The sequence below is a fragment of the Mus pahari genome, chromosome 15 (assembly GCF_900095145.1).
Source record: "Mus pahari chromosome 15, PAHARI_EIJ_v1.1, whole genome shotgun sequence".
Taxonomy (NCBI): Eukaryota; Metazoa; Chordata; class Mammalia; order Rodentia; family Muridae; genus Mus; species Mus pahari.
The window spans coordinates 47,694,556-47,717,442 of record NC_034604.1 but is presented as its reverse complement, the minus strand read 5'-3'; the positions used below and the strand labels follow the sequence as shown (position 1 = coordinate 47,717,442).

Below are 22,887 nucleotides of genomic sequence, written 5' to 3'. Positions count from 1 at the left end.
AGAGAGAGAGAGAGAGAGAGAGAGAGAGAGAGAGAGAGAGAGAGAGAGAGAGAGAGGAGAAGAGGATTCTGGGATGAAATAAAGGGACAGTTCCCTTACAGGAGATGCCAGTCTCTGAAGCCTTTAAGGGAGAAGCCATCCCAAAACATTCCCAGAAGGAGAAAGAGGAAACTAGCTGTCTTGTATGGAGCTTATATTTCTCAACCAAGCGCACTCTCGTCATTACTGCCTTTGGTAAACCCTAGCAGATTCCTCAAGATAGGAAAAAGAAAAGAAAATCCGCTTCAAACCAGGCAAGAAGCACAAAACAAAAACAAAACAAAAAACCCTTCGTGTAAATGCTGAAGGTGGACACACTTGTGCCCCTCCAGCAATGGCTTTGTGTGACACAGTGTCCTGGAGTAGGAGAAAGCAGTTCCATACCCAATAGCAATTCTCTAAAGTTTCCCCAGAGGTTGAGGCAGTCAGGAAGCACAGGGCAGTTCAATCGTTTCTCGGGAGTCTGGAGAGAGATTTGAGTGGGTAATATATTTCCTGCAGAAACCTGAGGTCCCAAGTTCAACCCCCAGCACCCACATCAAAAGCTGGGCCTGGCGGCACACACTTGTAATCCTACCACGGGAAGGCAGAGACAGGTGAGGTGTGGCACTGGGGATTGATGACCCAGTAGCTGGCCATAATAATAAGGCCCAGGTTCCAGAAAGAGAGCCTGTATCACCGAACAAGGCAGACGGCTCCTGAGGACCAACACCTGAGGTTAACCTCTGGCTTCCACACCCACACGTACTCACAGACACATGATCACAACACACACACACACACACACACACACACACATGCGCACATGCATACACACAAATAGTTTCTTAGGAGTGCAAACTTTAGGACAATTGCAGGACTAAATATACTTCGCGTAGAATCAGCACAGCCTCCTGGGAACTGATGAGTGGTTTCCCAAAGCATCCTGGGAAGCCACACCCCCTTTTCTGAGCCCTCCCACTTTTCCTCTCCCAAGTAAACAGGCTGACTAAATCTACCTCCCTGTATGGCCATTCATACTCATTCAGGTCAGTGTTTCCAGTCTGGAGGCCCCAGCTTTGGCGAGGGTTTCCTTTTGCTTTTGACTGTCACTGTAAGGCCTCTGGATACACACCCTACGCTTCTTGATGTTCCGTCTGCTCCCCCAAGCTTTCTACAACCCCCACCGATAAAAGATAAGCATTAAGCTAGTCAAAAAGAATCATCTGCAAATTTAGGACTGGTTACAATACCAGGATAATCACAGCTGATAATCAAGTCAGCCAGAAAGGAGAGCAAAGGTCCCTGGATTGTGATACGGCCGCGGCAAATACGGCTTCCAACTCCTCGCTTTAGGATAACAGCAGCAAATGCAAGCATGTTGTGTTACATGGCTAATCTGCCCACCGCTGTGCAGGCAAGCTAAAGTCGGGCATCCTGTTTAGATTAGATTAAACTAATTGTTTTTGTCAACATCTCATATTCTTTTATTGTTAACTTGCTGGGTTTTTTTTTTTGCTTGTTTGTTTGTTTGTTTTGTTTTTAAAGATGGCCAGTCAAGCAACATTCAAAACTCTCCCCCCACCCCCATCCCCTGAGACTGTTGTCAGCAGCCAGAGAGATTGAACAAAACTCTCCTGGACCCTCCTCGGCAGCACTGTTAATCATTAATGGAATAAAAATTTTTGATGGAATTGTTTTTACCCTTTCTCCACAAAGGCACCTTGCATAAAAGCTGTGGGTAATAATTACGACAAAAACGTCATGAGAAGAGAGCACCACACTCCTGCCTGGTCCTCCCAGCCAGGATTCTCAGAAGGGAGTGGCACTCTGTCGCTGGGAAGAAAAGCCCAGTCTGAGTGTGAGCTCAGCTGACTGCCATCCATTCGCAAGCCTATCCTGACTGAGTAGACTTGGAGTCCCTGTTATAAACGGGTTCCCGCATCAATCTCCCTAAAGAAATACTTCCAAAAAGAAACCCATAGTTTTTGCCTCCTACTTGCCTTGATGGAAAAGTAGATGGTAGTAGTCTATCGGGAAGTATATTCTAAAGCAACATTGTGGCATGAGGCCAGGCCTTCCCGGCTTTGACCAGCACTGATTGTTATTAATATTTCACATAAAACTGGGACGATCCCATACACCTTCTTCAGTCTCCCAACTGAATGCCTAGTTGAAGACACACATCTGGTCTTGACTCTGCTCTTACTGGGTCACCACCAGATCCATGCAGATTTCTTTCCTAATGGTTTTCAGGAACACTCACCTCCTCTCTACTGTTAACACAGTAGCTCAAATGGCCTGCCCCTTCTCACTGGAAATGGGGCAGGAGCCCCTTGACACACCTTCCTTACAGGATCTCTAATGTATTATCTATACTGTAGCCAGTGTGATCCTTAAAACACAGATCTAACTAGACCTGTGAGCACGGCACCTGATTGCAGGGTTGGGAGGAGTTTGGGGGGTGGGGGACTTCACAAAGGTCTCTATTCCAGGCCCTACAATACATGTGGGATTTCCTCAAGGAGGCTTACTACACTGGTGTGACCAGCATCTCCTGCTGTGGTTCCTGAGAGAGCCCAAAGCCCAGAGTTTTGCACTTGCCTCAAGACTGCTCTGAGCTCTTCTGGTCTGCACTGTTAAGAGTGAACATTTAGATGCAGCCTTTCTTTGCAAGATCCAAAAGGAGCTAAAAAAAACAAAAACAAAAAAAAGATGATGCTTTTTTTTTTCCTTTAGTCCAAAGAGCACACATAAAGAGGGTGTGTGAGTATTGAGTGCTAAACAGAAACTAAAGACGTCTCCAAAGGCTGCAGCTGCTAATATGTGCTTTGTGGTTCGTTACCGTCAGTTAGCTTTGCTAACAGGTGAGAAGAGCCTGGCTAAGAAACAATCTTCACGTAGCTCATCTCCCAGACAGCAGCCATCCTATTCCAGGCAGAGAGAAGCTAGAAGAAACTGCACATGAGCCGGATCCACAGCGTCAGCCCAGAGTAGCAGCTACGGTTACAAGTGCAGGAAGTTGTTCTTGGAGGCAGAACTGACACCCATATTTGTGGGACATTGACATGAAATTTTAAGTTGGATACCTGATAGCCACCCCCCCCCAAAAAAAAAAAAAAAAAAAACTCAAGGAATTTAGGAGATGAACTATGCCAAGACCTAGAATTACTGGGGATTTTTTTTTAATCTATCTTTCAAAGGATTTCAAATAAGCAAGAAAATATTATTTAAAAAATTACTCAGAGTGTTTAGACAACTCCCTCCAGGACCTGTGAAAATGTTGGAAAGGTCAAAGGTTGTTTATTCATTCAAGTGGTGAGCATAGGGCAGGAGTGTTGATTTTTGATTGAGGAAAAGAGTCATTCTGCAAAAATACACCAAACAGCACAATTTTGCCAGAAGTGTGCAAAAACAAACAGTGTTCTAATATTTTCTCCACTCTTTTCCAAAACGAAGCAATTAACTTTCAAAGTGGGAGAATGTCACGAGAGGAAACCTATAGGACACCTGGCCAAGGGTAGGTGGGGACAAATCTGAACTGTAGAATGATCGGATCGTTTAGTATCTGCTGTGGAAAAGCCAGTTCCCCCTATAGCCGATGTGGAGTGTACCAGGACACTGCCACACTGGAGGACACTGTGACACTATATCATCTATAAATTTGAGAATGGTTATATGTTACGGTTTATCGGTAGTCTAGGGAAATATCCCAATGAAGTTCTGCTGAGTCTGAGAGATGGTTTCAAAGGACCTCACTGAGGAAGTGCTTGGAACTAGCAAAGAGAAATTACTAGAACTATCTTACCATTGGAAGAGTAAGTTGTTCTAGCCACTCAAAACTGTTTGTTCAATACGTTTAACTTTAATGGCTTAGATGTACTGGGAGACACATATTGAAAGCATAGTGTTGGTTGGGGGGAAGGCAAAGCCATTGTGCTGCCATGTGTTGAAATACACAGAATAGCCCTGCGATCAGTGTGTGCCAAGGCAGTACCTTGTGCGATGTGTAGTAAGCACACATAAGTATACACAGCAAAACTATAAAAGTATAAGCGCTGCACGAGGACTCCTGACACCCTCCATGGAGAAGAGGCCTTCAGAAGCAAACACAGTGGCGAGGGGAGGTGCGGGGGTGGGGTGGGGGTGGACAACAGTGGCATTACACTTTGCCTTAAAGCCTTCATTTCTTCGGGGGGGAAAAATTGACCTAAATACAGCAAAGCGTTGGTACTTGGCCAGTGGTTTGGGTCTGCAAATGAATATCTGCAGTGACTCTTTTCTTCCTTTCTGTGTTTACGCCCGGAGATTAGACCCTGGCACTCCCACTCGCTAAGCCCTGACTCTACCACCCAGCTCCAACCCTAGATTCTACATTGCTTTTTGATCAATGAAAGAAATATATAAATAGGACCTAGGAACCTGTGCCTTCATTTCTGGTGTGTGTGTGTGTGTGTGTGTGTGTGTGTGTGTGTGTGTGTGTGTGTTGTTAAGACAAAGAGCCTGCCTGTTACTGGAGGTCAGGCGCTCATCTGAGCACCCGCTTATCTACCTTATCAGCCTCTGATTTCCTTTGTGATTGCTGCTGCTATTTTAAAACTATTGCTCCTGGGCTGTGAGTCTCTTCTATCTTGTATCAACGGGAGTAGCAAGATAAGTAATGGGGAGAGGCAAGTCTTACTTTGCAAGGGGCTTTTAAGTTTTCAGTTCCACAATATCAGCTGTTACACTATACATGTGGCTAAAATAAAGACCACACAAACTCTCTCACTTCAGATCATGCTGCAGCACTGACTGAAACCTCCACGAGGCAGGCATTGAGCCACCTTCTCTCCCGTGCTTACATCATCTTCCTACATCAAATCTCCCAATGAGGAGTAGGATGTGGGCAATGATGGCTGGTAAGTGACTTGACGATGGCTTAGCCACTTGTGAGTGCTACCAGCTTGTTTTAACTACAAGGATGAGCATGGGACAGCGGATCCCTTTTATCATTACTGGGACTGCACCACCTTCCGGAGGATAGGAACCTGAAGGAAATGGGCTCAAGCAAGATTCAAGCGAGATTTGCAAATGAGCCGCTGACAACTTCCTTTTGCTTGGCAAGTGTTTGCAAAAAAATTCAAATGTGGCCTAACTTGATTTTCATCTTCTCTTGAAAACTCTGCAAGACAAGCCTCCAATCTTGCTAAGGAAAAGTGGGCCCCCTCCAGTCTTCTGGATCCCCAGCACCACTTAATGGCTCAAGGGACACTTCACAAGATGCCTCCAGTAATTTACCTGTCTAGCACTTACTGGCAAGCACAGCTACTGGGGAGTCAGTACTATCTGTGGAAACTGCTGTAGCCAGAAGCACTTTGACAGAATCAATCCCTCTGTATGGCCCAGAAACCTTCATCTTTCCAGAGTAAGGCAGAACACACCTCCCAACATGTGCACTTAGGTGCGCGCGCGCGTGCATACTCACGCTAGTTCTATCAGCACAGTTTTGTTTTTGTTTTTTTTTTTTTCAGTTAGTGCCCTGCTTTTTTACTTTTAATTCTAGCACATTTTGGAAACTTAGCATAGAGTACACTGAGGACCAGACATGAGTAAAGAGGACTCAGCACAGGTTTTAAGAAAAAGAAAAAAATTACAACAATACTTGTAATTACTTCAGTCTTGTAGGCACAGTGGTGTGTGCCTACAATCACTGAATTTTGAGTCAGGAGCATTGCAAGATCAGCCTGAGGTATACAGTAAGACCCTGTCTTAAAAAGGGAAGGAAGGAAGGGGGGAGGAAGGGAAGGAGGGAGGGAGGGAGGGAGGGATGCTTGTGGACGTTGTACATCGTGGTGCGCACTAGGCTCCGCACCACGATGTACAACGTCCACAAGCGGAGGGAGGGAGGGAGAGAAAGAGGGAGGGAGGGAGGGAGAGAAGGAGGGAGGGAGAGAAGGCAGGAGGGAGGGAGAGAAAGGTGAGATGGAAGGAGGGAAGGAGGGAGGGAAGGAGGGAAAGAAAGATGAAGGGAGAGAAGGAGGAAGGAAGGAGAGTTAGTTCAGAGAAGCATTAAGGTAACTCAACTGGAAAAGCAGTAGCATTGCCCAGGATTGAAGAAGGAGGACTTGGTTGGAGCATCACAATCGGTCCTGAGATCATTCCTGAGCCATCTGTAGGAGTCTTGGCTGGGGTGGGGTGGGGGGGCAATCAGGGAGAGCATTTCCTGTGGAGGATAAGGCCTCTGGGAAGATGAAGCCATTCTGCTAGAATGCTGAGCACTGTGGGTAACTCTAGAGCACAGGAAACTTGGCAGGGCACCCATAGGTCCCAACCTGGCCAGCTTAGACAAAGGGAATGGAGGTCTCCAAATGCTAGTGCCTTAACCCTGCGAGAGGGCTGGGCAGTGACAGACCATGGGACAGTTCCCCCCCCCACTGTGTCCCAGGGTGTGATGAGGCTGCCTCCTTTTTCTTAATTCTGGGTGTCCCAAAGAGACCTGATAGCTTTGCACAAAAGAAACCTGAATTACAACTTAGACATGAATGTGTTCCTCTCAGTACCTCAGAAGGAACAACCAGGTGTCACAGAGAGACATGCTGGAGCAGCGGTTCCCAACCTTCCTCACACAGAGACCCTTTAATACAGTCCCTGTCCCTCATGATACGGTGACTCCAACCCTAAAATGGTTTTCACGGCTGCTTCATAACTATAATTTTGCTACTTTTATGCATCATAATGATAATGTAAATTTCTGTGTTTTCGATATCTTAGGCGACCCCTGTGAAAGGACCATTCAACCACCAAAGGGGTCACGACCCACAAGCTGAGAAACACTGTTCTAGAGTCTATCTCTTATCCCCCGGCTTGACCCATCCCTTCACAGCATTTGGTCCCTGGCGTTTGGTTCTTGAGTTGGGTTGGGTTCACCAAGCAGCTGAGATGAGGAAACATAGTTTCTCACACTGGCCCTAGACATGGAAGAACCTCTCTCCACTCACACAAGAAGTGCAGTTTCGGAAAGATCTTGGATCATATTTAAGGGCTTAGAAGAAGTTGTTCCTAAATGCAAAGAAGCTGACAGAAAAGTACTAACAACTCAGGCTAAGAAACAAACGGCAGAGTCCTTGAAGATGGGAAATCGCTTTTGATTCTCTGACCTGGGAAGGTGAGTTTTCTCTGGTGATTAAATAGTCAGTGAGAGGTCTCCTGGCTTATCTATGAGCCAGAACTGCTTTTGTTTTTCAATCTCTTCATAGCTGATAGAGGATCCAGAGAACAAAAAAAAAAAGGAAGGGGGAAGTGGAGGTTGGAGGCCATGGACAAGACTTCCGTGGTCCATTCTCACACCATGTTTTTACACTTCATCTTTCTATACAAGTCAAAATTTTATTTTTACTTTATGTACACTGGTGTTTTGTCTGCCTGTGTGTGGTTTACATGCTTGTGTGTGTGTGGTGGAGGGGTGACAGATCCTCGTGGAACTGGAGTTTCAGACAGTTGTCCGCTGCCATATAGTTGCTGGGAACTGAACCCTGGTTCAAACTAAAAATTAGGGTTTTAAAAGTCACACATCCTGCTGGGCATGGTGGCTTACGCCTTTAATCCCAGCACTTGGGAGGCAGAGGCAGGCGGATTTCTGAGTTTGAGGCCAGCCTGGTCTACAGTCACATATCCTGGTAACTTGAGAAACTCAGTTGAAAACCCTGTGATTTACCACGACAGATAAAAATGTGCTCTGAGATTACCACTGAGTTTCAAAAGAACTACAGGTTTGATTATTTTTGACCATGAAGCTAGCCGTAAGAGTACCTTTATGAAAGTAGATTTTACTCTCAATACATAGTCTGCAGAGGAGCTCTTATGTACTACAGACTAGAATATATAATGTGAGCCAGTGTAGTTAGGGGTGATTACAGGAGTGCACTGAGGGTGGGCGTTTTGTCTGCAACTACATCTGTGCACATGTGCATGTAGTGCCCTCAGCGGCCAGAAGAGGGAATCAGAGTCTCTGGTCCTAGACTTAAAAGACAGTTGTGAGTCACTGGGTAGATGCTGGGACTGGAACCTGTGTTCTCTCCAAGGGCAGCCAGTGCTCTTAACTCTTAATTGTAGTCCCAATAAATACGAGTTACAGTCATGGCTCCATCATGACACTGGGCAGTTGTTCAGCCTCCGTGAAGCTGAGAACTGGAGTGGAGGGGGGTTGCTAATAAGGTCCCTACCCCAGGGATCAAGATGACAGCCATCGAGCAAGCGTGGGTAATGACTCAGCACCCAGGGACAGCTCAGAGAACATTATCTATCCTCAGGCCAACACTGTCTACGTAGGCAAAATCCAGTAATCCGCTGGTGAGCAGCAGTCATGATGCACTTGTTGCACGCCGGTGTCTAGCTCAATGGCGGGAGTGCTCACCTTGCATGTATGAGGTGCTGGGCTTAAAAAATTATCACAATGTCTATATTAACATCTGTAAATGCAGAACCCTAGGATGAACAGGCCAAACACTCATTGAAGGCAGAAATGTATTTCATCATTTTAAAAATTTAACTATACACATTTTTACACACAGGACAAAGACTGAAGAAATGATTTTTTTTAGGAGGCCAAAGGGTCAAAAAAATGTTAAGTGCCTGTTTATATCGTATTTTTCAGGTCAGAATATCTAAAAATAAAAGCATAAGTGGTGGAGAGAGGCTCAGTGGTTAAGAGCACTGGCTGCCCTTGGCAAGAACACAGCTTCCATTTCCAGCGGCTCACAACTGCCTGTAACTCTAGGACCAGGGACTCCGATTCCCTCTTCTGGCCTCTGAGGGCACTGCATGCACATGATGCACAAGTATACTTGTAGACAAAACACCTACACACATAAAATAATTTTTAATGTAAAAGATAAAAGTACATATGAGAAAAGAAAGATGCTACACTGAAATAGCTACTATCTAGAAAACAGTACACAAATCCGTCTTTAGGCCTGTACTTTGTATTCTTCCATTTAATTATTTTAAGCTTGACAGTACCCCTTGGTATTCACACAGACACCCACATCTTTAAGAACAGTCCTAGAACATACTTGAAACTAACAGGTATTGATCACAAATGTTTTAATTAGTAGTGGCTTTGGGAGTCCAATACCTCCATCCCTGTACATCAGCTACAAGGCAGGATAACTGATCACTGATATATTGATCACAAGAAGATCAGAGCTCTATTTTATATCTTCATGAACTCACACTGTTCAAGAAAAGCAGTGATCTGTGCAATCAAATGTAAGTAGGGCCCTGTGTGTACGTTTCATCCCAGATTCCCAAAGGCACAGGGATTTGGCATAGCTCTCTACTGTAAGAAAGACAGCAAGACCCTCACAAGTGTGTTCCCTAATCTCCTGTGCTTTGCCTCTTTACCCCCTTGTGTATGTATGCATGTGTGCACACGTGTGTGTGTGTGTGTGTGTGTGCGTGCGCGCATGTGTGTGCATGTGTGTGCCCATGGGTTATGCACACAAGTGTGAGAAAGTGTGTGTACTGGAGGCCAAAGGAAGTTGTTGTCGATCTCCTCTCCCACTGCCTGCCTTATTCCTTTGAGAAGGGGCCTCTCCCTGTACTGTAACTCATACTGTTTTGGCAAGACAGAAAATCAGAACGTCCCAGTGAACCTTGTCTCCGTCCCCAGAAACTCTGAGGTTCCAGATAACCACAGAACCATGTTCATCTTGAAACACAGATGCTGGGATTCAAACTCTGGTCCCCATGTTAGAGCATCAAGCGGTCGTAACTACAGAGTTGTCTCCTGGTTTTTTAACCTTCCCAATGGAGTTAGATCAAAGCATAAGAAGAAAGTCAAACAGACTGAACAACCATAACCTAAAAATCCCACATCTAAAACCATTCCAAAGTTGTAAACATTTTAGCATTGTACTAACACTTCAACGTGTTTCGGGTTTCGGAGCACATTAAATTTTGGATATTGGATTAGGGATGCTCTAGTAGAAACCCTATGTAAACATCCCCAAATACAAATAAGACTGAGACCCAAACAACTTCTGGCTCCACACACTTCACATAAGGGAAATCAACCCACTGCTCTGAAATGAGTCAAGACCCCACATGGAGGAAGAGGGGTACAGGCAGTCACCAAGCCAAGTCTGACCGGCATTTTAGTCTCTAGACACTCCACCAGGCTAATGTGCGATCCTTACATGTCACCCGTGAGGTGGGTTGTGGATATTTTTCAGCTTTACAGATAATAAATCTCAGAAATGAAAAAAACATCTTAAATGGTCCTGTGACCTGCTCATACCCTGTGATATATGTCCACCTGGACGCACACACACATTATGAATGTACACACGTGCAAGTGCACACTGTACACAAACAACTAATAAAGTTTTTTTAAGTTAAAAAAAATCATCTTGTACTAAGAAAGATGCAGAACTCACCCACTGCCTTACAGTTCATAGAAGGCCACTGTATTGTTGCCCTTTTTTTCTTTCTTCTTTCTTTCTTTTTCCTTCCTTCCTTCCTCCCTCTTTCTTTCTTTCTTTCTTTCTTTCTTTCTTTCTTTCTTTCTTTCTTTCTTTCTTTCTTTCTTTCTAAATCATATCCACTCATCCTAGCAGGGGAAAACAGTGGGGCTTTTTCTTTAAAAGCATCTAAGGTTTTCCAAATGAGGGTCATAACTATGTTCACAATGATTAATAATGCCATTTATCAAACAAATCCCTATTTCCAGAGCAAATGTCAATTTAGTGAAAATTACTTAATCTGTTAGTAAAATTTACACAACCAGAAACCATGCAATAGATGGGGACATAAATCCCCAGTCCCATGGAAAAACCACTCTCTTTCCATTGGCAATGTGCCAGATTGGTCAGCGACATTTTGGGGGGGGGGGGAACCAAGGCAGGAGAATGAGGACACCCATCCCACCACACTCATGTCTCATGCACTCATATTATTTATGCTCAGTTTTATTTTTTTTCTCTTCTGTAATTCTGTGTTTTATTATGATCATATTTCCCCCATGTCTTCCATTACAATTAACTTTTATCACTGTTGTTTCTTAATGGGTAACACCCTCCCCATCCCCCCACCACTTTGTTTTGGAGTATTCTGGAATGTCTGGAATGCCAAGATTTTGAGACAAGACTTCAAAGGTCAAGTAATAAATGCTCCCATAAAGTAAATGAGTAATGATTATACACACAGCGGCTGTATTTTCAGTAATGCCGCTGGAAAGCTATATACTGTACTTTGTCAATCCACATTCATCACGCCCCAGAAATATTAGAAAATCATTACAGGTTTATGTTGAGTTTGCAGATAATACTAACATATAAGTCAAGACTGAAATATGGTAATCAGAAAAACAGTTGAAAAGTGTCGATGAACTGTAAAACACGGGGGGTTTGGGGGGTTGGGGGGGTTGGGGGTGGCAATGGCCAAGCCTTCATCAGAGACCATGCGGTGGGTGGAGAGGAAAGTGGGTATTTTGGTCATAGTATGGGTCAGCGGCTGCTAAGTGTCACTTAGCAGAGGAGACCGTGCCTCTGAGGATTAGGAGGAGAGCAGGGATCTCCGGAGAACCTGTAGCATTTGGTGACTCCCACTTATCTCTGAGGACAGTGGTAGTCTGCCACCCATCAACCTACAGTCTTCCTCAGACATCCCCTGACTGCCTGCCGGTCAGAGCGGGACTTTGGGGAACCAGGCTTCCATTATCAGGACTCTGTGATGCGAACAAGTCTCTGAACGTTTAACTTCTCACTTGGCAGGAGCACGCTGGAAAAGTCCTGACAGTTCATTCATTTTGCTGCATCCTGGAGCCAGCTGATGTCTGACTGGAGAGACCCACCCTCTTTGATGTGACACTCTTCGGAGAGGGCCCTGCTGTGAAAAAAAATTTTTTATCCATCCAAATTGAAGAGAAATATTTCTGCATCCAGCTGTTCGCTGTGACATGTTTGCCATTTTTCAGGGCACTGGCTTGGTGCCACCCTCAGGCTCTACTGCAAACCGATCTCCTCTGTAACCCCTTGTCACAGCAGTAATGTCCACAGCGCACAACCGTCTCCAGTGTCCACACAGCACCGGCACCAGAAAGGAAAATACCAGTAACTGCGCACTGCTATGAACCACCTTGAAAATATTTGCATGCAGCAACTTCCCTTCCCTCTGCCCTCTCCTCCCTTCTTTTCCTTCTCCTCTCTCTCAAACGCAAAAATCACCAATGTAAAATTCTTCGCAACGATGACCCCATCAAAAACTTGCTTAAATACAGCGGTTATTTTAAACCCAGTTTTAATCAAAACAGCCCACCAACCAGTCCTGCTCTCTGCTAAATATATTTACAGATGAAATTACAGATGAAATTAACTTGGATCTATCAGAACTGGATCCATAGATCGAGTCCATGATTTTAAGTGGCATTTAGTAGTGAGAGTTCTATGTGGATGAAAAGCCTCACAAAAGCTGGAGTGAACACCTGGCTGTAAAGCCACCCAGGACATCTTCATCTTCGGTCCACTGAGTAGCATCCAGGAGCTTGCTGTGGACAGTGGCGTCCAGCACTACCATGGCTGATGGTCACTGTGAGGGGAGAGTAGTTCCCGTCACCATTATCTCCTCCGCAGAGAGCAGAGTAAGACACAGCAGTTCCCACCCTCTTGCCCAATCTAGTCTAGTTGTCTCCTGTCTCCCCTTTTCCCTTTGGCTGAGATGGAAAGGAGCTGATAAATAGTTTTACACTTGGTACCAGGGAATCCCATCTGGCAGCTGGTCTCAGACGGTGACTGGCAGAGTTACCTATTTGGCGCGCGCGCGTGTGTGTGTGTGTGTGTGTGTGTGTGTGTATGTGTGTGTGTGTGTGTGTACGTGGCAGATTTTGAAACAATAAATAAATAAATAAATAAATAAATAAATAAATAAAGTGTTATATGTGAGAAAGTATGAATTTTGGAACCTAAACCATGAAGGAAATTTGATTCTGCATTCTCCTGTACTTGGCAGGAAAACAAAGCCGCCTGGGTCTTCAGCAAACCGGAAGGAAGATTATTATTTTGTTCAAGTCATCCCACCGCTGATGCCAGTGTGAACGGATGGGATTTTCACATTACCCCTAACAAGGTGCCAAACAGTTCTGTCCTTAAGACCTAAGATCACACATTGAAGTTAATGCAGTGATTACAAATCCCCGCTGAAATTCCTATACGGCTCATGCAGTGTGTCTTAGAGAGTACGACTTAAGCCTGTGTTGTAGCAGAAACATTTGGCTTAAGTGTTCTAGTAGGAACACACCACAAAGAGCTCGGTGAAAACTGCCACTGATTTTACCTTAGCTCAGCGGCTACTATGGAATAAGATTCCCACCAAGTATCTTGGGCCAGAGTATAGTGCAAATGACCACATTTGATCAGAGTCACCAAGTGTACACAAAGCACCGAGTAGGGAGGGAGGTTTGTACAGGGGAAAGGCCAGGCATGGTGGGTCATGCCTTCGATGCCTGTTTATAGGCAGAGGCAGCCAATCTCTGTGAGTTCAAGGACAGCTTGATCTACATAGAAAGTTCTAGGACTGTGTAAAGAGACCTTGTCTAAAACAACAAAACAAAACATACCCAAAAGATAAATAAGTCAGAGGAGACCACCTTTCTATCAGTGTACACACACACACACACACACACACACAAACACACACACACACACACACACGCCACGGTGCCCTTAGATCTCAACCCTCCTCCTCCTCCTCCTCCTCCTCCTCCTTCTTCTTCTTCTTCTTCTTCTTCTTCTTCTTCTTCTTCTTCTTCTTCTTCTTCTTCAGATTTCTGTGAAGGCTCAGAGTGTTTGTCCCTGTGAAATAACAGCATCCTATGGTTTTACTTCTTTTCAAAGCAGCCCGCTGCTTTATTTCTTTGCTGAAATGTGTCATTCTTTAAATTATTATGTTTTTATAAGTCTACAACATTCTTTTCATAACCACACCAATAAAGTGAAATTGTCAGACACACTTTATTAAGGGAAAGGTGACTGTCTGTGGAGTACAAAAAAACACATTTCCAGACCTTAAGTAATGGAAGAGAAATTCCTTACATCAAGCTGATCCAGCGCCAAATATGCCCTCAGCTCCCACTGGACACCATCCTGCTCTGGATCATAGGACAATGGCAGACACTAAGCTGGCTCTTGGGTTCAGGATACTCAAGAAAGCTAAGAGAGCCCTGGGCTGCTCTGAGTCAGCTACGGTCCCCACAGAGTGGACAGTTGCTGAGACAGTGACTTTGAGGTAAAACTTAATGGGATTCCAGGTTAGGCACAGAGAAGGACAGGAAAAGACTCGTGAGTAGCATGGCGTGGCTTCAGTGTGTATGAGCCCTTATCCTTGAAGAAATTGTATAGCCTCCCAGAAGATCTAAGCAAACACATCGTAGGCTTCTAGCCTCTGACCTAGGAGGTCAAGGCTAAGTGTGTAGTAAGGGTTGATACCATTCATTTTGTCCCATCAGGAGCCAGGAGACCAGGTACCAAGGACAGAAGGTGATGGTACTATTGGTGGGTCTCAAATCTAGACCTTTCACCTCCTGACTAGAATTCTTTGAACAGATGTTTAGTAAGCAGTTACCATGTGCGAGACGCTGTATTTGAGGGAAAACATTAGAAACGTAGGTTCAACTTCTACCTTCAAGTAACTTATAGTACACTAGGAGAGATGTGTGTGTGTGTGTGTGTGTGTGTGTGTGTGTGTGTGTGTATGAAACAAATCAAGACATTTCTTTGGGTACTCAAGTTCATAGGCCTTCTCATCTAATCTTTCTTCCCATCTATTCAGAATGGGTTCATTGGTAATTTTGCAAAAGGGACATCAGTACTTAAAGAAAGAGGGAATGCTAGTTATTTAAGCCTATCGAAACCACGAAGGTAGCATTAAACAAACATGTGATCAAAACCTGCCAGAATATTATTACATCAGTGAGGACAAAAGTATAACCTGCTCATGGTTTGAGGTGTTTAGCACAATGGGATGCCTAGTGTTCAGAGAACCCTGGTTGGCCGATTGTACGCTTGGTTGATTCAGTGTATGGAAGGGTGGATGGATGGATGGATGGATGGATGGATGGATGGATGGATGGATGGATGGATGATGGATAGATGTTCTGGTGGGTAGATGGATAAATGGTAGACATGGAAGTCAGTACAAATGAGAGGATAGGACACCCTGTCATGACTCACGTGCTAAACACTAAATCAGTTCTTTCTGCTCTTTGACTGGACCATTCCATTTAAGATGGATACCCAATAAGAAAAAAAAACGACAAAGGATATAATCATCGCTGGTTAGAATATGTCATGTCTCACTGGCTAAAATGAACACGTCCTTCAAATACCTTTAGGAGACTTTGCAAAGCTGAGCTAAGTGAAGCATCCTGATGTTGATTTCACAGAGTCCAGAGTAAAGTGGTCACCTGCCCCTCTCCCAACATATGTTCTTGCTTTCCCTCTAGGGCCCAGACTGACTCTTGCCAAGTACTGCTATTACCATCCCTAGTTGTTTTCTATCTTGTCTCTCGTTTGCACCCTGTGATCGCACTCACTAGGGGGACCACAGTAGGTATGGTTTACTCTAACAGTGAGTGTAGATCAAAGAACTCTAGTCCTGAAATGAAAACCCATGTTTGGAACTTTAAGTGAAGCTTGAGAGGAAGTAGTGAATTTTTAAAAGAATCCAAAGCGCTGATATCACCCATCATTGAGAGAAGACAATGGTCGTTGTTGGTACCCGATTGGGCAGTGCTGACTAGATCTTTATGGCCATCCAGGGAACAGCCACTGGCTGTGTTGCTGAAGCTCCAGGAGAGGAACATAGACTCACTTGAAAGGAAGGAGTGTAAAGGGAGAAGGCAGTTTCTGAAGAAGGGACGACTCCAGCTCCTCCTCCAACAAGCTTTCTACGGCTACTCCCAAGGAAGACATTGGGCCTTTTAGCCCCACTTTCATAAAGAGTCTTAAATTGAGAGCTTTGAAGCTATTTCCAAATGAGGTTACACATACAGTCATAGAACACAGGACTCAAAGAAGCAGCCTCACTCTGCACTGCTCTGAACTTGGGTTCTATGACTGGACCACACTGCCTGAAATGAACCATAAATTAACATTTTTATAAGTCCTGTAATTAACTTATGAATGGCACAATTATATGTTTCTAGTATTAAAGGCATTAAGTTGTTAAAGGTAAACATTTAAAGTATACCACTGTTTTTGTAACCCTGTTTTGGCATCTTTTCATCTTTCAATATATCAAGAACCTTGAAAAATGGAAATGGCCCAGGCCTCTAAGCAACTCGGGTTTGGGCTTGTTAATAAAGCTCCTTTCACAGAGGCAGGCTGGAGGGCTGGCAAGTGGACTGCCAGCACTGAGGCACTGTGCTCTCTACAGAGAGTCCGCCCTATGTTTCTGGACAGGCATTTGAGTCTGCCTGGTGTGAGTCCCTGGGAACAGAACCAGGAGACCCTGGAAACCTCAATACCTAAGGCTCAAGGTTTGCCAGTCATTTGGTTAGCAGAGGTTATGACTAATGTCAACCTCAACGAAAAGTGACCGCCTAATTAGCATGTGTCTATAAAATCGGCTTCCTAATCGTTAGGCCTGACTTCGGACTCCTTCTTTCCACAGGAAAGCATCTGTGGGCAGAAGAGAAAGAATGGGATGGAATGTCTTACCCTGGGTCCATGGAGAGGCTCTGCGCAAGGCTGCGACAAACACCTTGAACTCTTGAGAAAATGATGAATGTTCATGAGTAATCTTCTGGGAAGAAGACTCACAGTTTTTATTAGATTCTCGAAGGGGGGTGTGTACATAGACACACACAGGAGTTAAAAAGGACTGCCAAACCCCACACTGCCATAGACTGAGAGCAGCAAGTGGGGAAAGAAAAGAGACCATCTAAGGATGAGCTAGAATTCTTAGGGTACTGTTGAGGACACTCTTTACAAAGGTTGATGCATATTCATTCATTCTCTCTCTCTCTCTCTCTCTCTCTCTCTCTCTCTCTCTCTCTCTCTCTCTCTCTCTCTCAGATAGAGATCCCAAGCTTCCAGTAGGTTTTCTCCCCTGTACTTTGATTTCATATTTGATTGTAATCGTGTTTTGATATGTTCTTCTTGACTTAGCACCCTCTATGGCTGGACATACTGAGTCAGTGACCTTTAATATACCTAGCCGTCCCTTTGAGCAAAACCCTGGAGCCACCATTTTTCCAACCGAAATGGAAACATATAAACTTAAACAAGTGGCCAGAACAATAGAATTACTTTCACCGATCTTATCCAGCTGTGAGCCCTGACAGCTACAGTAGCTTCTTTGCAAGACGTGTTCACGGGTGTGATAGTGTCATGAACATCATAAAAGCAACCAACCACGTTGTGCTAGGATTTAAGGCCTACTTCATACCTAGCAGTATCACCAAGACCAAGTACCCATAGCTAGACAGGTCTTAGGCCCTAAAGTAAAAGAGATTACTCTTAAATGTACTTCTGATGACTTGCTGTTATAGCCATAGATTAAGGCTTCTCTCAACGTAATACAGACAATAAGAGACTACAGAATGTTCATCCCTACACGGGACACTTATATCCTCCCCGTTCCTTCCAAGGCTCAGGGACCACTGCAGAGAAGGAAGTAGAAAAGGCGTCAGACCTACAGGAAGTAGATGACTGTAATGAAACAATATTTTCCGAATGTCGCAGGACAGTTGCACACAGGGCTTCCCTAAAGCTGAGACAGCATTTCATAAGCCCTGCACAGGCCCAGGACCCCATGACAACACGGAGAGAGGAGGTAGGGATGGAGTTCCACTCTTAGCTAAGGAGCTAGTGGCGATAGATAGCTGCTGGGAAAGGAAGAGTCAGGGTTGTTTTGGTTTTTGTTTTTGTTTTGTTTTTTAAGGATGCAACCCCGAGGGGCTGACTACCCTCCATTGAAGACCATCCTACATCCAAGAGTCTATCAGCTGCACAAACTGTACTTGATCATATTACTGCTACACTGTTCTAACAGCCAGAATCTGACATACTCATCTTAATGAAAAATTCTAAGGTCAGGATATAACGCCTCAAAATGTATCTATCGAAAAAGTAGAGCCAAGATGAACCTTACAGAATTCATATTTCTCAATTTATTTTTATAATCACTATTGTAACACTTAATAAACGTCACTCTAAAGTAGTACCCGACTTCATTTAAAAAAAATAAAAACTTTTAGCTTAAAAATCTCAGTTTCAGTTTAAATGTGGATGGTCCGATGAAAAACAGCCCCCCCCCCAAAGTTGGAGATGACAGTGGCTTGGATTAAAAGGTATTCAATTAACACTTGCTGTCTCCTGAGCTGTGAGCTGTTTTGCAGAGCTAAGTTACCAAGGACAAAGATTTATATTTTCACTCATAACTACTGCTCTGACTTTTGTAAATAAAGTGTTCATCAGAAAGCAAAGACACAGAGTGCCTTTAGTTTTGTTTTTTTTTTTAAAAAAGGGAATTTTCTATGACTGATTTCTGAATTTCTTTTGCAATAAATTAAATACACATCAAAATAGAGATGACAGAGTTAAAACTCAGCGAACAACATTTTCCCCTTTAAAACTGAACAATTTCATCCTGCTGAGCCACTGCCTAAACTTGGCTAGTTTGAACATTTTTTTTTCTTTCAAGGATGTAATGCAACCATCAGAGCTGTTACATCATGTAAATAAATTTCAAAGATGGTATTAATATAAAAAGTATATCATATAACCCTAAAAATTTAATATACTGTTATGGCAATAACCAGATCAGTTTCCCAAACAAATATATATTCCGTCATGTCATTTTGAACTTTTTCTGACCCTTTTTCTTTCTTTCTTTTTTTTTTTTGAAGAACGAAAACTACAATTGAGACCAAATGTTTTATGAAAGAAAATACAGGCAGGCTGATTTGGCCAAGTACAGACACTTTCAGATTAAAGGTGTTATTATAACTTAAAACTTAGCCCATTTTTCATAAGCCACAGTAACTGAGATATTACTAAGGAAGTCTACGGGCTTGCAAGAGTGCTTAAGATGTTTCTTAATGGCTAAGTATAAACTATGGCTACCAGCTACAGTTTCTTCCTTTCCTTTTTTTTTTTTTTTTTTAACCAAATTCAAAATTGACTACTACTTGGAATAAAGGACACAACTGTGTTAGCATCATTTCAAAAACAGACTGTAAAAAGAATGTTTACAGGAATCTACCCTTGACCCATGTTCCAAGACCTTGAGGGGACACCTCAAACCACGCATGGTTCTAAAGCCTAAGTACACCATGTTTTTTTCTATATATACACACCTATAATAAAGTCTGTAAACTAAGCACAGGAAAGGATACATAAGAAAGAGATACATAATAAAAATAGAGCAATTACAATTGTATAATAATACAAAGTTATAGGACCACGGTCCTCTCTTGGCGTCTCTGTCTCTCTCAGTCTCTCTCTGTTTCTCAGTCTCTGTCTCTCTCTGTGTCTCACTGGGCCAGCATCATCAGCATATTCCTTCAGGTCACTGAAGGTATGGATCATATTGTCAAAATCTTATCAAATGGAAGTTAGTCATGCATCCTCTCTCTGCCACTATTCTGCAAAGCCCAGCCTGAGTGTCTCTCTCTCTTTTTCCTTTTAAATGATTTGTTTATTTTTATTTTATGTGCATTGGTATTCTGCCTGTATGCAGGTCTGTGTGACGGCATCGGATCTCCTGGAGTTGGAGTTACAGGCAACGGTGAGCTGCCACCTGGCTGCTGGGCTATGAATCTGGGTCCTCTGTAAGAGGAGCCGGTGCTCTTAACCACTGAGCCATCTCTTTAGTTTCCCGCAATGACCCTACAGAAACAGTGACCGGGTAAAACAGCCCACACACAGCGAGTGAAGCCTGTATCTCCAAGTTCTGATTCTCCAAAGTCCCTCTCAGGAATGGCTGGAGAGTCAGGGAACCACAAGACACACAGCTTCTCTCTGGAATGTATCATTCCAAACTATAAGACACACAAATGCACATACACAGACCAGGGAAACTGAATTCAGCTTTCACACACATAACTTAACGAGTTGTGTCCTTCTAAATGCACTCATGTTATCAAATCATAAACTACATAAAAAATAAATTAAAATAAATTAAATAATGAAATAAGGAATGGTGGTATCTGCCTCCAGCACTTGGGAGGTAGACAGATGGATATTCATTCTCTCTCTCTCTCTCTCTCTCTCTCTCTCTCTCTCTCTCTGTGAGTTTGTTTGAGGTCAGCCTGGACTGCACAGTGAGGTGAAGGGAACGTCAGGGGTCGTATTCCCAGTCAGAACCCATCAAGAAATTCCACACTAGACTTTAATTCAACCCTCGCTTTGGCTGCCTTAGATCTCTTCTGAAGTCTGATTCTACTCTTACTTTATCAAACAAACAAACAAACAAACATTAAAAATTTTTAACATTGTTTTTCATTTATTTAAAATGATGACCTAGTGTATTTTACAGGGAAGATGGGGGAACAGGGTGACTAGCAGGGGCTAGGAGGGGCTGTGTTACTTCTATCTTCCAGACCAGCTGATATTTGCAGCAGTTTCCTTCTGAAGTGTGGGGGGGGAGGGGGTTGGGAGAGGGGGAGGAGAAGGGGAAGGGGCGAGGGATGCGGGGGGGGGGGGACAGCGGACAACTACCATGAAACCAAAAGTTGTTATCAACTTTGCATAAACAGTGAGCATTCTCTGATGATGTGACACGCTAAGAATGTGACGTGTAAAAATCCAAATTTATGAAAGAAAAATTGTCTTTGCTTGACAGCAGGCTTCCCTGGTTTTTCTTTAAGGAAAACAAACGCGCGCACGCACACACACACACACACACACACATGCATGCACACACACGCAAATGCACACACACACGCACACCCTTCTCTAATGGAGGTCTCAAAGAAAAGAAACCCAAATTACATCTTAAAAAATACTGCTACTGTGTGGAAGCAGGTTTACCTGTGTGCTCGCCCAGATAAGAAGGAGAAGCGATAGGCAACCCCTAATCTCGGCTGAAAGCAAATGGCTGACTGCTTGCACGCGTGTGATAAGATAGTCTGCTATCAGAGCTCCTCCTGACATTTTGGTTCTCATATCTCCTTTTTCTTCCAAAGTACCCTTCACGCCTCCCTCAGGACAGTCGCCAGCAACCGCTGCTTCCCTTTGCACTTAGGATTCCAACACAGTATGTCACAGGGTCAACCAAGCTGGTAACAGGGGTGGGGATGGGGGATAGGAAAAGTCCTCAGACCCGAGTCCCTTTTCAATTTTATGTCACAAAGCCATGAATGAAACATATCTTACGTCATAGGAATCAAGTGGACTGTCACATAACCCTAGCCTCTGCCAGTCTCTGAAAGTCACAGTGCAAAGGACGCCCTACATCTCAGCATGAACACTCAGGGCTTGTGTAATACCCAGACCCATGCTTAACAGTATTCTTTCCCTGGCTTTAAACTCATCTGTTCATGCTACCCAGACCCAATAAAGTCAACTGTATTTGTAAACTGATCGGTCTGCCATACCAGATGCACTCAGGAGATGTTCTTCTTCTTGCCACTGCAGAGTGATTAGGCTAGGACACGACGCCATACTTTGGGAAATGCTGGCCTAGGATACAAGAGGACCCTGCTGCTTCCATAGCCGTCTCTACCCTGCTGTGCCCCAGGGTGAGCCATTTTAAGTTCTAGAGATTTCCTGCTTTGTTGGTTCCCAAACAAGCAAACAAACAAACAAACAAAAAATTGGATAAACTGAGATGTCCCTACAACTCTGAAAATAAAACAAAACAACAGGGGCTGGTGAGATGGCTCAGTGGGTAAGAGTCTGCTCTTCCGAAGGTCCTGAGTTTAAATCTCAGCAACCACATGGTGGCCCACAATCACTCATAATGAGATCTGATGCCCTCTTCTAGTGCATCTGATGACAGCTACACTGTACTTAGATATAATAATAAATAAATCTTCTTAAAACACACACACACACACACACACAAAACAACAACAATGATTCCAGGACTCTAAGAACTGTGCCCTTACCCAGTAAGTCCAAGCAGACTCTGATGCAAAGCCTAGATTTTGAACTCCCAGTTTGGTACTTCAGGTTAGGAGTCCACAGCCTGCTATCCTACCGTGGTGGTAACAATCTACTATGTTCACAGGCCCGGCAACAACAGAAATGACTGCAAGCCCCTTTCTACTGATGACCAGCCTCTAGCCAGGTATATGCACCATCATCTTGCTTCCTCGAAACCATCCATCAACCTTCATAGGTGGTCAGCTGAGGCATGAGGAGACATATTTTGTAAAAGATTTTGGGAAGGAGAAATGAGATGTCTCAAAATCAACCCTCTCAGGGACTTGCCAACAGAGGGTGAGCTTCTGCCACCAAAACTGCTCTGCAGATTTGAGGGGCTGCTCGCTTCCGGGAGGCTTCTCGGCACTCGGACCTGAAACTGCTAGGGGGGAGCAATGGGAATGAGCGAAAGGGGAACAAAACAAAATAAAACAAAAACAACAACAACAAAAAACCCCAAAAGCCACGGAAAGTAGTGAAGGGGAGAGAACGCTTGTTAGAAAACTTTAAGGAAACTGAAGCAGAAGGTACTTATGGTGTTCAATCGGCATTACATCTTTTCTTAACACTAAGGGGTGGGTATGAAAAACATAACAATCCAAATAATTTTTTTGCAGATTCTGGCTTCGAAAAGGGGGGAGGGATTGACATTTAACAAGAGAAACTGTCGCCAAATGGCTTCAAAATGAAGTCAAACATGCAAAAAGAGAGAGGGGTGGGGTGGGGAAGGGGAGGGAGGGGG

The 22,887-nt window shown here is 44.0% G+C and overlaps 1 protein-coding gene across 1 annotated transcript in view; it reads right to left on the bottom strand.

The window, feature by feature from the left end:
• Window positions 1–22,887, bottom strand: part of Prdm6 (PR/SET domain 6) — a 101,986-nt gene that overhangs the window by 33,837 nt on the left and 45,262 nt on the right. Inside the window, exon 5 of the mRNA XM_021214878.1 lies at window positions 14,133–14,143. Coding sequence (XP_021070537.1) covers window positions 14,133–14,143 — 11 coding nt within the window. The remainder of the gene's footprint in view (window positions 1–14,132; window positions 14,144–22,887) is intronic.